General features: G+C 46.8%; 1 protein-coding gene across 4 annotated transcripts in view; it reads left to right on the forward strand.

Moving 5' to 3' along the window:
- The window catches only part of LOC115090928 (acyl-CoA synthetase family member 2, mitochondrial-like), a 140,933-nt gene that overhangs the window by 54,456 nt on the left and 73,808 nt on the right, over positions 1-12,669 (forward strand). For all 4 annotated transcript variants that reach the window (XM_029600619.1, XM_029600615.1, XM_029600617.1 and 1 more), the window contains exons 6-8: positions 6,498-6,660; positions 8,074-8,169; positions 8,369-8,517. In XM_029600619.1, coding sequence (XP_029456479.1) covers positions 6,498-6,660; positions 8,074-8,169; positions 8,369-8,517 — 408 coding nt within the window. The remainder of the gene's footprint in view (positions 1-6,497; positions 6,661-8,073; positions 8,170-8,368; positions 8,518-12,669) is intronic.

Consider the following 12,669-nt stretch of genomic DNA (forward strand, 5'->3'; position numbering starts at 1 on the left):
TCATGGAATTACATTTTAAAATATGTGGCGTTTATGGCTCTCTCAGCCAAAAAGGTTCCTGACCCCTGCTCTATCGGGTATATGAAAATACAAGTTTCCATACTCAATCCAGCACCCAGTCCCTCCCATCAAGCATTGTAACAATCTAAACAGCTACTAAAGATAGCAAGGTTGTTGCCCTAACATTTAATTGCCTGTGGCCTTGTTGGTTCCCTGTATGTACCCGGATCAGTCCAGACTGTGGGTTATGCCTCCCTTCCAGCAGATGGAGACAGAGAAAAACTTGAAGAGCACCCCTCTTATCTTGGAGCGCCACCTGCATCTCTTCAGTGTTTCTCTGTCTCCAGCAGATAGAGGTGGCAATCCCTGCATGCTTGACCTTTCTGTGTGGTTAAGTAAATCTCTTCACAAAAAAAAAAAAAGAAGGAAAGAGTCAGGGAGCAAACTAGATCAAGCAACTTACCCTAATCCTCCCAGAGGGTCGGCAGGTCCTAACTGGACTATCCCCTCTGGTAGTAGGATCCAGGAGCTGGGGTTGGTGACCCCAGGGGGCTCCTTCAGGTAAGGCGCCTGGGGTGGAGATACCGGTGGTCCGGTCCCTCTCCTCCCTTCTTGTGCTCCCTCGGTCCGTTTTTGAAAAAAAAAAAAGCAAAGGGGCAGGAAGCAGCTTGTCAGCCTTCATTCTATTTTTTCATACCACGGCTGTTTCTTAACTTTTTACGTACAGGCGGGGTTGTTTTATGGCAGGCCATCCTTGTTTTCGCTGCTGCCTTTCTGCTTTCCTTGCGACTCTCTTTTACTTTTTTCTCATGCCGCGTCCAACCCGTTGCGTTGCCTGCGGGGAGTCGGCTTTGCGCCTCTCCCGTGCACGTCTTTGCTCATGCTGCTTCTCCGTAGGTGAGGGCAGCTCGGATCCAGGACCGGAGTCTCCTAATAAGAGCCACGTGGTGCCAAAACGCCCTGCTCCTCGTGAGCCTCTGGCTGCTCCGTTGTAGCTTAGCGCGGGAACGGCGGCCATTTTAGACTCTTTAGCTGCGCAGGCCTGTGCAGTGAGTGGAGGGGATTTCTCCCCCCCACCCCGATTTGTCTCCTGGGCCAGCCAGTCCAGATGATCCTGATGAGCAGGACCAGGATTTTCTGAATCCACTGCCTGATCCCCTGGGGGGGGGGAAGGGGGCGGAGATAATTCCTTTTCCTTGGATTTTGTGCTTTTAATGCACAAAGCCTTTCTGGCAATTCAAGCCCAGCAATCTGCAGAGTCCCCTCAGAAGCTGCCTAAGCACCAGGACCCCCAGACCTCCCTTCGCGTTGCGAAGCTTCGGCACTCCTCCCTTGCGGGCTGTTCTACTCCTCCTGATGGGGCACCCATGGGATCTTCGGACCCTTCTCTCATCCCACCTCCTCCTTCTGGAACTGAATCTGAGGAAGAACTGGGGAAGCCGTCCCACCTTGAGGGTGACGACCTTAAGGTACTTCATCTCTTTCAAAGGGAGGAATTGGATCCTTTAGTTCCATGGGTCCTTTCGGAACTCGGGGTTGACCTTCTGCAAAGCGTGCTCCCCCAGGGTTCGGTGGACCAGCAAAAACACACTCCTAATAAGAGCCGAGCGGTGCCAAAACGCCCTGCTCCTTGTGAGCCTCTGGCTTGCGAGGCCCAGAAAAAACATTTCCTTTTCATCCCATGGTTCAGGAATTGATGACTAGAGTGGGATGGGCCTGAGGCTGGGCTCCGTGTGGGTCGGGCTATGGATAAACTTTACCTCTTGCCTGAGGAGACCCTGGAACTGTTGAAGTTTCCCAAAGTGGACACTTCCGTGTCAGCAGTCACTAAGCAGACCACTATTCCTGTGGCTGGGGCAGCGGCCCTTAAGGATCTTCAAGACAGAAAGCTCGAAGTTCTTCTCAAGTGAATCTTTGAAGTTTTAGCGTTAGGTATACAAGCGGCGGTATGTAGCAGCTTCATGCTTCGAGCTAGCCTCCGTTGGGTCCAGCATTTATTGACTTCCAGAGACCTTCCTCCGGAGGACTCGGCAGAACGTCTGGAGGCGGTGGTGGCTTATGGGGCTTATGCCCTGTATGATCTCCTGAGAACGTCCTCCCGGACTATGGCGTCTGCGGTGACCGCAAGGCGACTCTTATGGCTATTCTACTGAGCAGCAGATGTTTCTTCCAAGGCTCATTTAAGCTCTCTGCCCTTTAAGGGAAAGCTTCTTTTCGGCAAGGACTTGGAGCAAATAATCAGGTCTCTGGGTAAGAACAAACTGCACAAGCTCCCAGAGAATCGACCCAAGCCCTCCAGAGGCTTCCCGCTGGCTAGGTTGTGTTTTTGTGGCCAATGAAGATTTCGTCAGAGTAGAGCACACACTGGAGGTCAGCAACAACCAGCGGGGAGACCACAGTCGTGGTCCTCTTCCTTTCGGGGACGTCGACCCTCCAGAGACTGAGTCTCTTCAGTCACGATCGACTCCAAGTCCTTTCAATGAAATGCGGCCGGCCCATCCCTCAATACCTCATGTAGGGGGGGCGGTTACGAGGAGTAGGCCAAGATAACCACTAATCAGTGGGTCTTTAACATCATAAAGCACGGCTATGCTTTGGAATTTGCTCAACCTTTTCGAATTCTCTTCATGGTCTCCCCTTGCGGTTCTCATACAAAGGCACAGATCGTGTGGCAGACTCTCGAACGTCTTATTGCCCTGGAAGCTATAGTTCCCGTCCCCCAGGCCGAGTGGAAAAAGGGAAGATATTCCATCTATTTCGTGGTTCCCAAGAAGGAAGGATCCTTCTGGCCTATTCTGGACCTCAGGAGAGTCAACAGAGCGCTCAAAGTCCTGCATTTCTAAATGGAGACTCTAAGGTCGGTCCTTGCAGCGGTACGCAGCAGCGAATTTCTAGCTTCCTTGGATCTCACGGAAGCGTACTTGCACATAGCTATTCGCAAAGCTCACCAGAAGTATCTTCGTTTCAAGATTCTCGGTAAACATTTTCATTTCTCCGCCCTGCCCTTTGGACTCGCCACAGCGCCCCGCACGTTTACTAAGATAATGGTAGTCATGGCAGCAGCCCTCCGCAGATGCACCCGTACCTGGACATGCAGATGACACAAAATTGTTCAGAGTAGTTAAATCACAAGCAGATTGTGATAAATTGCAGGAAGACCTTGTGAGACTGGAAAATTGGGCATCCAAATGGCAGATGAAATTTAATGTGGATAAGTGCAAGGTGATGCATATAGGGAAAAATAACCCATGCTGTAATTACACAATGTGGGTTCCATATTAGGTGCTACAACCCAAGAAAGAGATCTAGGTGTCATAGTGGATAACACATTGAAATCGTCGGTTCAGTGTGCTGCGGCAGTCAAAAAAGCAAACAGAATGTTGGGAATTATTAGAAAGGGAATGGTGAATAAAATGGAAAATGTCATAATGCCTCTGTATCGCTCCATGGTGAGACCGCACCTTGAATACTGTGTACAATTCTGGTAGCCGCATCTCAAAAAAGATATAATTGCAATGGAGAAGGTACAGAGAAGGGCTACCAAAATGATAAGGGGAATAGAACAACTTCCCTATGAGGAAAGACTAAAGAGACGACTGAGGGGGGATAAGAGGTGTTTAAAATCATGAGAGGTCTAGAACGGGTAGATGTGAATCGGTTATTTACTCTTTCGGATAATAGAAAGACTAGGGGGCACTCCATGAAGTTAGCATAGGGCACATTTAAAACTAATCAGAGAAAGTTCTTTTTTACTCAACGCACAATTAAACTCTGGAATTTGTTGCCAGAGGATGTGGTTAGTGCAGTTAGTATAGCTGTGTTTAAAAAAGGATTGGATAAGTTTTTGGAGGAGAAGTCCATTACCTGCTATTAAGTTCACTTAGAGAATAGCCACTGCCATTAGCAATGGTAACATGGAATAGACTTAGTTTTTGGGTACTTGCCAGGTTCTTATGGCCTGGATTGGCCACTGTTGGAAACAGGATGCTGGGCTTGATGGACCCTTGGTCTGACCCAGTATGGCATGTTCTTATGGACAACTGGCTCATTCGGGCGAAGTCCCGGGAGCTCTGTGTGGAAGCTGTCTCCAAAGTCCTCAGTCTTCTCGAGTCTCTCGGATGGGTGGTCAATCAGGCCAAAAGCAAGCTTCTTTCTTCTCAAATCATGGATTTTTGGGGGGCTCGGTTCGACACCAGTCAGACATCTTCCACATTTGCTTCATCAGGGGCCTATATTTTTCAACCAGGCAGATTGCTTTTGTCTAGCGGCCCGGCTTTTGAAAGGCGGCGATTAAGGAAGAAAGGATACTCAGAGGCTGTGATTACTACTCTGCTACAAGCTAGGAAAAGCTCTACTTCCCTTTCCTATATCAGGGTTTGGAAGGTTTTTGAGACCTGGTATCGAGAGCAGGGTGTTTCCCCCCGTTCGCCGTCGATAGCTCATATTTTGGCGTTCTTGCAGAAGGGCTTGGCCAAAGGTTTGTCTTTCAGTTCCCTTCGGGTTCAAGTATCAGCCTTAGGTAGAGTTCATGGACAGTCTCTCGCTTCGCATCCAGATGTGGTTCGTTTTCTTCGGGGGGCGAAGTATCTACACCCCCCAATCCGACCAGTGTGTCCTTCGTGGAATCTCAATTTGGTACTGAGAGTTTTGTGTGACCCACCTTTTGAACCTCTAAGAGGGCCACGCCAAAGGACTTCACTTTGAAAACAGCATTTTTGGTGTCTATCTGCTCAGCCCGGCGGATATCTGTTGTGCAGAGAACCCTTCTTGCGGATTCTTGCGGATTTCTAACTCGGGAGTTTCTCTTAGAATGGTACCTTCCTTTCTACCAAAGGTGGTTTCGTCCTTCCATGTCAGTCAGTCTGGGAGCTCCCAGCCTTTTCAGATTCCTCCCCTGACGCTCCGCATTCCAAAGAGTTGAGACGTCTCGATGTTCGAAGGACACTATTGCTTTATTTGGAGGTCACTAACCCTTTTCAGTTGTCGACCGATCATTTGTTCGTCTTATGGAGTGGGCATAAGAGAGGACAGAAGGCATTTAAAGCGACAATAGCTAGATGGTTGAAGGAAGCTATTTCCTCTGTGTACATTTGTCGTGGTCTTCCCGTTCCTGAAGGGTTGAAAGCCCACTCGCTTCGTTCCCAGGCAGCTTCGTGGGCTGAATGTCAGTTGGTATCGCCACAAGAGATTTGCAGAGTGGCAACCTGGAAGATGATACATACCTTTGCTCGTCATTACCACCTGGACGTGCAGGCGCCAAACGCTGGTGATTTTGGCAGTGCTGTCATTCGAGCGGGACTCTCGGGGTCCCACCATAACTAGGGACGCTTCGGTACATCCCACAGTCTGGACTGATCCGGGTACGTACAGGGAAAGTAAAATTGGTTCTTACCTGATAATTTTCGTTCCTGTAGTACCATGGATCAGTCCAGACGCCCACCCTTCGGAGGAGGGTATTTCTTTCCTGAGAGTCCACTGCGAATCCTCTATGACAATACTTCATTCTGCAGAACACTATAGAAGGCTACAGGTTTCTTCTCATTCACTGTTTGACAACAATTTGTTTACTAGTTGAAGTTCCAAGTTCTCTATTTTTGACCTTGCTTGATCCATGTTTGCTCCTGGTTTGATCTTATTTTAATCTGCTTGGATATTCTTTACACTGAAGAGATGCAGGTGGCGCTCCAAGTTAAGAGGGGTCCTCTTCAAGTTTTTCTCTGTCTCCATCTGCTGGAAGGGAGGCATAACCCACAGTCTAGACTGATCTGTGGTACTACAGGAACGAAAATTATCAGGTAAGAACCAATTTTCCTATAGTACCTGGCTATTACCAACCTGCAGCATTGACCCAGTTGGTTTCTAGGGCATTAGAACCTGTTGGCTCCCACCCAGCTATTTTATATAAAATGAAGGGCATGGGATTCAAACGCACATGTGCAAAGCCCAATGGATTATCAACTAATTGTTTTAACCACTTGGCCACTTCGTCCTGTGAAGACCTGATACATCCCATTGGAAAGCCTTATGGATCATGTTTGTGAGGTAAATATTTCCTGAGATATTTAATCAGTAATCTTCCACCAACAGGGCATTTGTTTGAAGTTAATAGCCTATATGGAGGAGTTCATCTGTGACTTTTTATATTGACACAGGTAGAAATAATTGGCCATACATTCCCTGTCTGCATTTGCTCGTGGCTATTGTTTGTTTGGGGATCTTTTATTCAATTTATTTTTAAAGATAATTAAAATATGTATTGAAATTAAGTCAGTCAAACAGGACAGTGTCCTATGTTCCAATTCATCAGGTTCCTCGTTATCTAATGGAACATTCCATTTAGCTTCTGATATTTAATAGGTTCTGAGACTGATTGTAAACATTTTTTTGTGGCTTATAGAATGACAGGCTTTTGTTTCCCCCTCCTGCTAACCCCACCTAACAGCAGCCCTGGTTCTCAACTTTCCAGGCTCAGCTGATGGAATTTCACTTCTTTACAGCTTACCTGAGCTGACCACAGTGATCATGATGGATACCAAGCTGCCAGGCACTTTTCAGATGAACGAGGTGATGCAAGCAGGGAGCACCAGCTACATGAAACAACTTCGAGACACTGAGAGCAAGTTAAGCTGTGAAGAGCCCATAAACATCCAGTTTACATCTGTGAGTACCTGCAAACTACTGTTGTCTGTCTTCCATCACCCCCTCTCCCTGTCTTACTGAACAGATGACTGCATACTATTGGGCCGATACAGTAAAAACGCGGGAGAATGGGCGAGCGCCTGCTCTCCTGGCGAGCGCACAGGCCACTCTCCTGAGCGTACGATACAGTAAATAAATTTATTTAAATTAGGCCCGGCGGTAAAAAGAGGTGCTAGGGACACTAGCGCGTCCCTAGCGCCTCTTTTCGAACAGGAGCGGTGGTTGTCAGCGGGTTTGACAGCCGATGCTCAATTTTGCCGGCATCGGTTCTCGAGCCCGCTGACAGCCACAGGTTCGGAAACCGGACGCCGGCAAAATTGAGTGTCTGGTTTTCAACCCGCAAGCCGCAGGCCTATTTCAAATTTTTTTTTTTTTAACTTTCGGGACCTCCGACTTAATATCGCCATGATATTAAGTCGGAGGGTGCACAGAAAAGCAGTTTTTACTGCTTTTCTGTGCACTTTCCCGGTGCCCGGAGAAATTATTAAAATGTGTGGCTTGGCTGCGCATTTTACTTACTGAATCGCGCGGGAATACCTAATAGGGCCATCAACATGCATTTGCATGTTGCGGGCGCTATTAAGTTCAGGGGGGGTTGGACGCGCGTTTTGGATGCGCTATTACCCCTTACTGAATAAGGGGTAAAGCTAGTGCGTCAAAAACGTGCGTCCAAATGCCCACTAACAGTGCGCTCTGTCGGAGCGCACTGTACTGGATCAGCCTGATGGTGATTAACAAGCTACTAGTAGGTGTCACTCAGGGTTCAGTGATATTGTGGACAGGTTACATGAGAGTACAATCTGCAGAATTCTTCTACCATGTAAACAGACAAATGTTTAGAGATACTTGGCCCATGACATTGTTTTTTATACTGCATGAACAATCTTTATTCTGGTTTGGGTGTGATTTTAGCTCTACCTTTGGAGGTTTTGTGCAGCTCTGAATTTTGCAGACTAGAGAGCTGTGAGGGATTATATAGCAAACCCCCACAGAACACTTTAAAGGACCAGCCACAGTTATCTGTACCAGTCCTCCTTAAGAGCTAGCCCAGCAGGGGATTCTGGGCTAGGGTGGATTATCAGGCAGATAAGAAGGCAGGGCCCAGAGGGCTAGAGAGACCCCAGAGAGAGAGAAGGCAGGAGCCAGCAGAAAGTCTGCATTTATTTGTTTGTGATAATAGCACTGAGATAAGCGACTTCTATGCTGTAATTTTGTTTTTGTGTGCAAATAAAGAGTTGTTTGTGTGGAACCAGTTGGAGTTTGGCCTCTGTTTGTATTCCTGGCTGGATCCCAACTCCTCATGAGCAACCACAAGGGTCATGATGGTTTTACACTGCAGTGAATATAATTGCACAATAATTTTGTTTGTCTCAGGGAACTACGGGAAGCCCAAAAGGAGCCACTCTCTCCCACCATAACATTGTGAACAATGCCAACCTGATTGGCAGGAGGTTGGGATTCGACTGGAAGGTGAGTGCCGAAGCAGTTGAAGACTAGGGTAGACACATCTCCCTGTGCCCAGTAGGGGATGCTGTAATTGATTTGGTATGCACTGGTTCGGGAGTGAAGTTCTGTGTTTTGCCTGTGGGTTCCAGACACCACTTGTGTTGAGATTGGAGACTGTCCACTGACCTCACTGCTCTCTCTTTGTCCCTCTGGATTGCTGCAGCCTATCCGGAGTGCCATGCCTGCACCCCTCTACCACTGCCTTGGATCTGTTTGGGGCACTATGGTGATGTCAGTTCATGGTACCCCCCTCATCTTTCCATCTCCTAGCTTCGAAGGCAAAGCAACATTGGAGGCTGTGGTCCAGGAAAAGTGAGAAAATGTTTTTGGTTTTTTTTTAATCTTACTAAATGCACAAATCATATAGACTGTCACTTCCCACTCACATACTGATCCATCTCATAGCTTTCAATTCATTAATCAGAGGAGAGCTGAACCATCAGTTTTGAGGTAAAGATGCTCATTATCCCCTCTATAGAGACAAAAATATCACCTGGTCAATTATAAGAACATAAGAAATTGCCATGCTGGGTCAGACCAAGGGTCCATCAAGCCCAGCATCCCGTTTCCAACAGAGGCCAAACCAGGCCACAAGAATCTGGCAATTACCCAAACACTAAGAACATCCCATGCTTCTGAGGCAATTAATAGCAGTGGCTATTCCCTAAGTAAACTTGATTAATAGCAGTTAATGGACTTCTCCTCCAAGAACTTATCCAAACCTTTTTTGAACCCAGCTACACTAACTGCACTAACCCACATCCTCTGGCAACAAATTCCAGAGCTTAATTGTGTGTTGAGTGAAAAAGAATTTTCTCAGATTAGTCTTAAATGTGCTACTTGCTAACTTCATGGAATGCCCCCTAGTCCCTCTATTATTTGAAAGTGTAAATAACCGATTCACATCTACCCGTTCAAGACCTCTCATGATCTTAAAGACCCCTATCATATCCCCCCTCAGCCGTCTCTTCTCCAAGCTGAACAGCCCTAACCTCTTCAGCCTTTCCTCATAGGGGAGCTGTTCCATCCCCTTTATCATTTTGGTTGTCCTTTTCTATACCTTTTCCATCGCAACTATATCTTTTTTGAGATACGGTGACCAGAATTGTACACAGAATTCAAGGTTAATGGAGAGTTAAGATATGACCCAGTACAATCTCATCCTCAAGAATACCCTTGAACTGTTGAGGCATTCAGCAGTTTTCTCTGCTTTGCAGTTCTGCAGCCATCATTTGGAGAGTTTCTGGGTGCAGGTGTCTTCACAAATCATAACAAAGAATTTGTAACTCACCGAGAAAGCCACCAAACTTTCTTGACAAGTAGAAGAAGATAGTTTGCTTCTTTCATAAAGATTCTTCCACATTGTGGCTTTGGAAGGAGCTCTAAAAAACAGAGGGTGTGACCATAATAAAAGACGCACACTTCTTTTTCCAGTTTCTATTTTTGAGAAGGCTACAGACACACCTGTCAACCACAAGGTCATCTGCAGGCAATAGTTAATTATCTGCCATTACAACATTTATGGTGCTGAACAGCTTAAAGTCCATTCCTTCCACTTATCCCAGTTTAAAAAAAAAAGAATCTCAGCTGGGAGCAAGCAACAATAAATAAACTACTTTTTATTTAGTGATTTAAGGAACCTGGTAACCTAGGAGCTCGCGCTAAGAGTTTTAAATGAGCTACTTGCTAATTTCAGGGGGGCACCCCATGAAGTTAGCAAGTAGCTCATTTAAAACAAATCAGAGAAGATTCTTTTTCACTCAACACATAATTAATCTCTGGAATTCATTGCCAGAGGATGTGGTTATGGCAGTTAGTGTAGCTGGGTTTAAAAAAGGTTTGAATAAGTTCCTAGAAGAGAAGTCCATAAACTGCTATTAATCAATAAGGATTAGAAGCTTGGGATCTATTCATTTAATGTTTGGGTACTTGCTGTTGTGTCCGTCGGTCTCAGACGACTTCGACCCTTGTGCCTCACCTTTTTCTCCGCTCTCCCCGCTAGCCTTGGGAAGATGGCTACCGCCACGTCTGCAAGCCGCATTCTCCGGCAACCCTGGAATGGCTATGGAAAAGCCTCACGCCATGTTTCTCCTAAGGGCCTCCTAGGGTGCACATGCGCAAGCCACCCACGTCTTGGAACCTCGGGGGCGTCCCCCTCGAGTGACGTCACGCCATCTGGGTATTTAGCCTACGCTTGTTTGCTAACTCATTGAGTTAGCAAGGATTGGACTCGTCCGGTCTAAGCTACTCTGCCGCTTCCGTGCTGCCGCTGGAATCCCTCTCTCTGCCCTTTGGGGTAATCTCTAACCTGGGTACCCGCTCCTCGGGGGCCCTTTGCTTTCTTTCAGGTGCCTTACTAGGATCAGGTACTCGCTCCTCGAGGGCCTGCTCTCCCTGCTTCGGTGCCTGTTATCATCTACTTCTGCCTGGTGGAATCGTCAACCTTACAGCTACCATCTAATGAATAATCTAATTCTCAGTCTGTCTCATCTACAGCTCTGTTGTGCTGGGAAACCTACACCTGGATCTCCCTATACCATCTTGGTGAGATCGGTTCCCTCTGCTGAGGGTCCCTGGACTGCTACCTCTGGATCACCTCACTACTGCCACCTCTGGTGGTACACATCAGCTGTACAATAAAAGACAAAACTCTGTGTTTGTGCATCCTGAGTCTAGCCCAGTACTGTGGCTCCCCACGGGGCTCCTCCCCGTGGGCGTAGTCATCTCCCACAGTACCCAAGAATCCACTCAAACACCTCGAAACCAGGGGTGGATTGCCCTATCGGGAGATCGGGCTTCCCCCAGTGGGTCGGTCACTCCTGTCACGTGATTTTTTTTTTTTTGGTATTATAAAGTTTTCCAGCTAAAAGGAAGTAGGGCTTCTGTGGCCCAAAGAGAAACTTGCAGAGCCGGGAGAATGGCCAGCAAGGCCGCAGCAGATCCCATCCTGCTGCGGCCAGAAGAAAGCCATTCTAGGGCCGAGAGAAAGGACTGTAAGGTCGCGGCAGAGCCCATCCTGCTGCGGCCAGAAGAAAGTCATTCCGGGGCCGGGAGAAAGGACTGTAAGGTCGTGGCAGAGCCCATCCTGCCACAGCGTGAAGAGAGATCTTCGGGGCTGCTGAAGAGGACCTGCGTGCAGGGCCGGTGCGCCACCAGAGGGCAATAGCATAACTTCTCCTTCTTCCTGTCCGCACGGCCCGGAAGAGGAAGTGGTGGATCCGCGTGGGCAGGAAGAAGAAGAGGCCATGCAGGAAAAAGAAGAGCGCTGGCTGTTGCAGGATGAGGCAGCATTGGCTCAAAGAAAAATGAAGAGGTCCTCTGCCATGGAAGCTGAAAGAGGAGGCTGCTGCTGTACTTCTACTGGGGAGGGGGGAGGAAGTGAATGAGTGAGAGCATGTGTGTGTATGTATGTCTCTGTGAGGGCATGTGTGGGTGAAAGAGCATATCTGTCTGTGAGAGCATGTGCTTGTGCATGTGTTTGTGTGTGTGTGAGAGCATGCATGACTGTGTATGACTACATGTCTGAGAGCATGTCTGTGTGCATCTGTGAGATCATGTCTGTGTGTGTGTGTATATCTGTGAGATTATGTGTGTGTGTTGCTGTGTGTGAGAGCATGTTTGTGTCTTTGTGTGTGAGAGCATGTTCTATGATTGAGCATGTGTGTTTATATGAGAGAGAGAGATTGGGAAGAACAACCTCTCACCTCTCCCCTGCTAATCCACAACAATCTCAGGGCATCTGGAAATCAAAAGATTCCAGGTATGAACAACCAGGGATTTTTTTAAATCCTTTTTAAGTATTGCATAGTGTTTGAAATATTTTATTGATCTGGAAAATGTATGAGTTTTCAATTATTAGATGTTGTTCTATTTGTCAGCTGTTTTGAAATATTCTTTTTATTAGTATGGTTTTGCTTTTATTGATCCTTTATATTTTCTGATTTTGATGTTTTTTCAGGTATTGTACTATTTCTGGTTTTCTGTTGTTGCACTGCATAATAGTCTGGCCTGTTGCGGTTAACAGTTCAGTTTTTGTCTGAATGTTTGTAATAATACTTTATGGTTACTTTATTCTGCATTTTTCTGAGGGTCTGTTTGTATTTTGCATTTGTGACTGAGTTGACATATTCTGTTAGTGTGGAGGTTATGTGTAGGGATCTGTAGCAGTTTGGCTTTTTCTGTTTTCCTAACAGTAGGTGTATTGGCTTTTTAGGGTCTGGTGTAATGGTCACAGTGTTGCCTTTTCATAAGTAGGGTTGTTAGTGTTTGCGTACTGGCAGTTATTGCAGTTTTGATATGGAGATTTACTGTATTGAAATTGTAATCCAGTTTACTTGTGGCTTTCTGAGGGCAAAGCTCATACCCAATGCACATTGCAATAGACCTAATACCAATTCCAAGTGTCTTTTTTTACTTTTTTGCAGGGTTTTTCAGCACTCCATACAAGTATAATATACATGTTGT

This window comes from Rhinatrema bivittatum, chromosome 4 (genome assembly GCF_901001135.1).
Source record: "Rhinatrema bivittatum chromosome 4, aRhiBiv1.1, whole genome shotgun sequence".
Lineage (NCBI taxonomy): Eukaryota > Metazoa > Chordata > Amphibia > Gymnophiona > Rhinatrematidae > Rhinatrema > Rhinatrema bivittatum.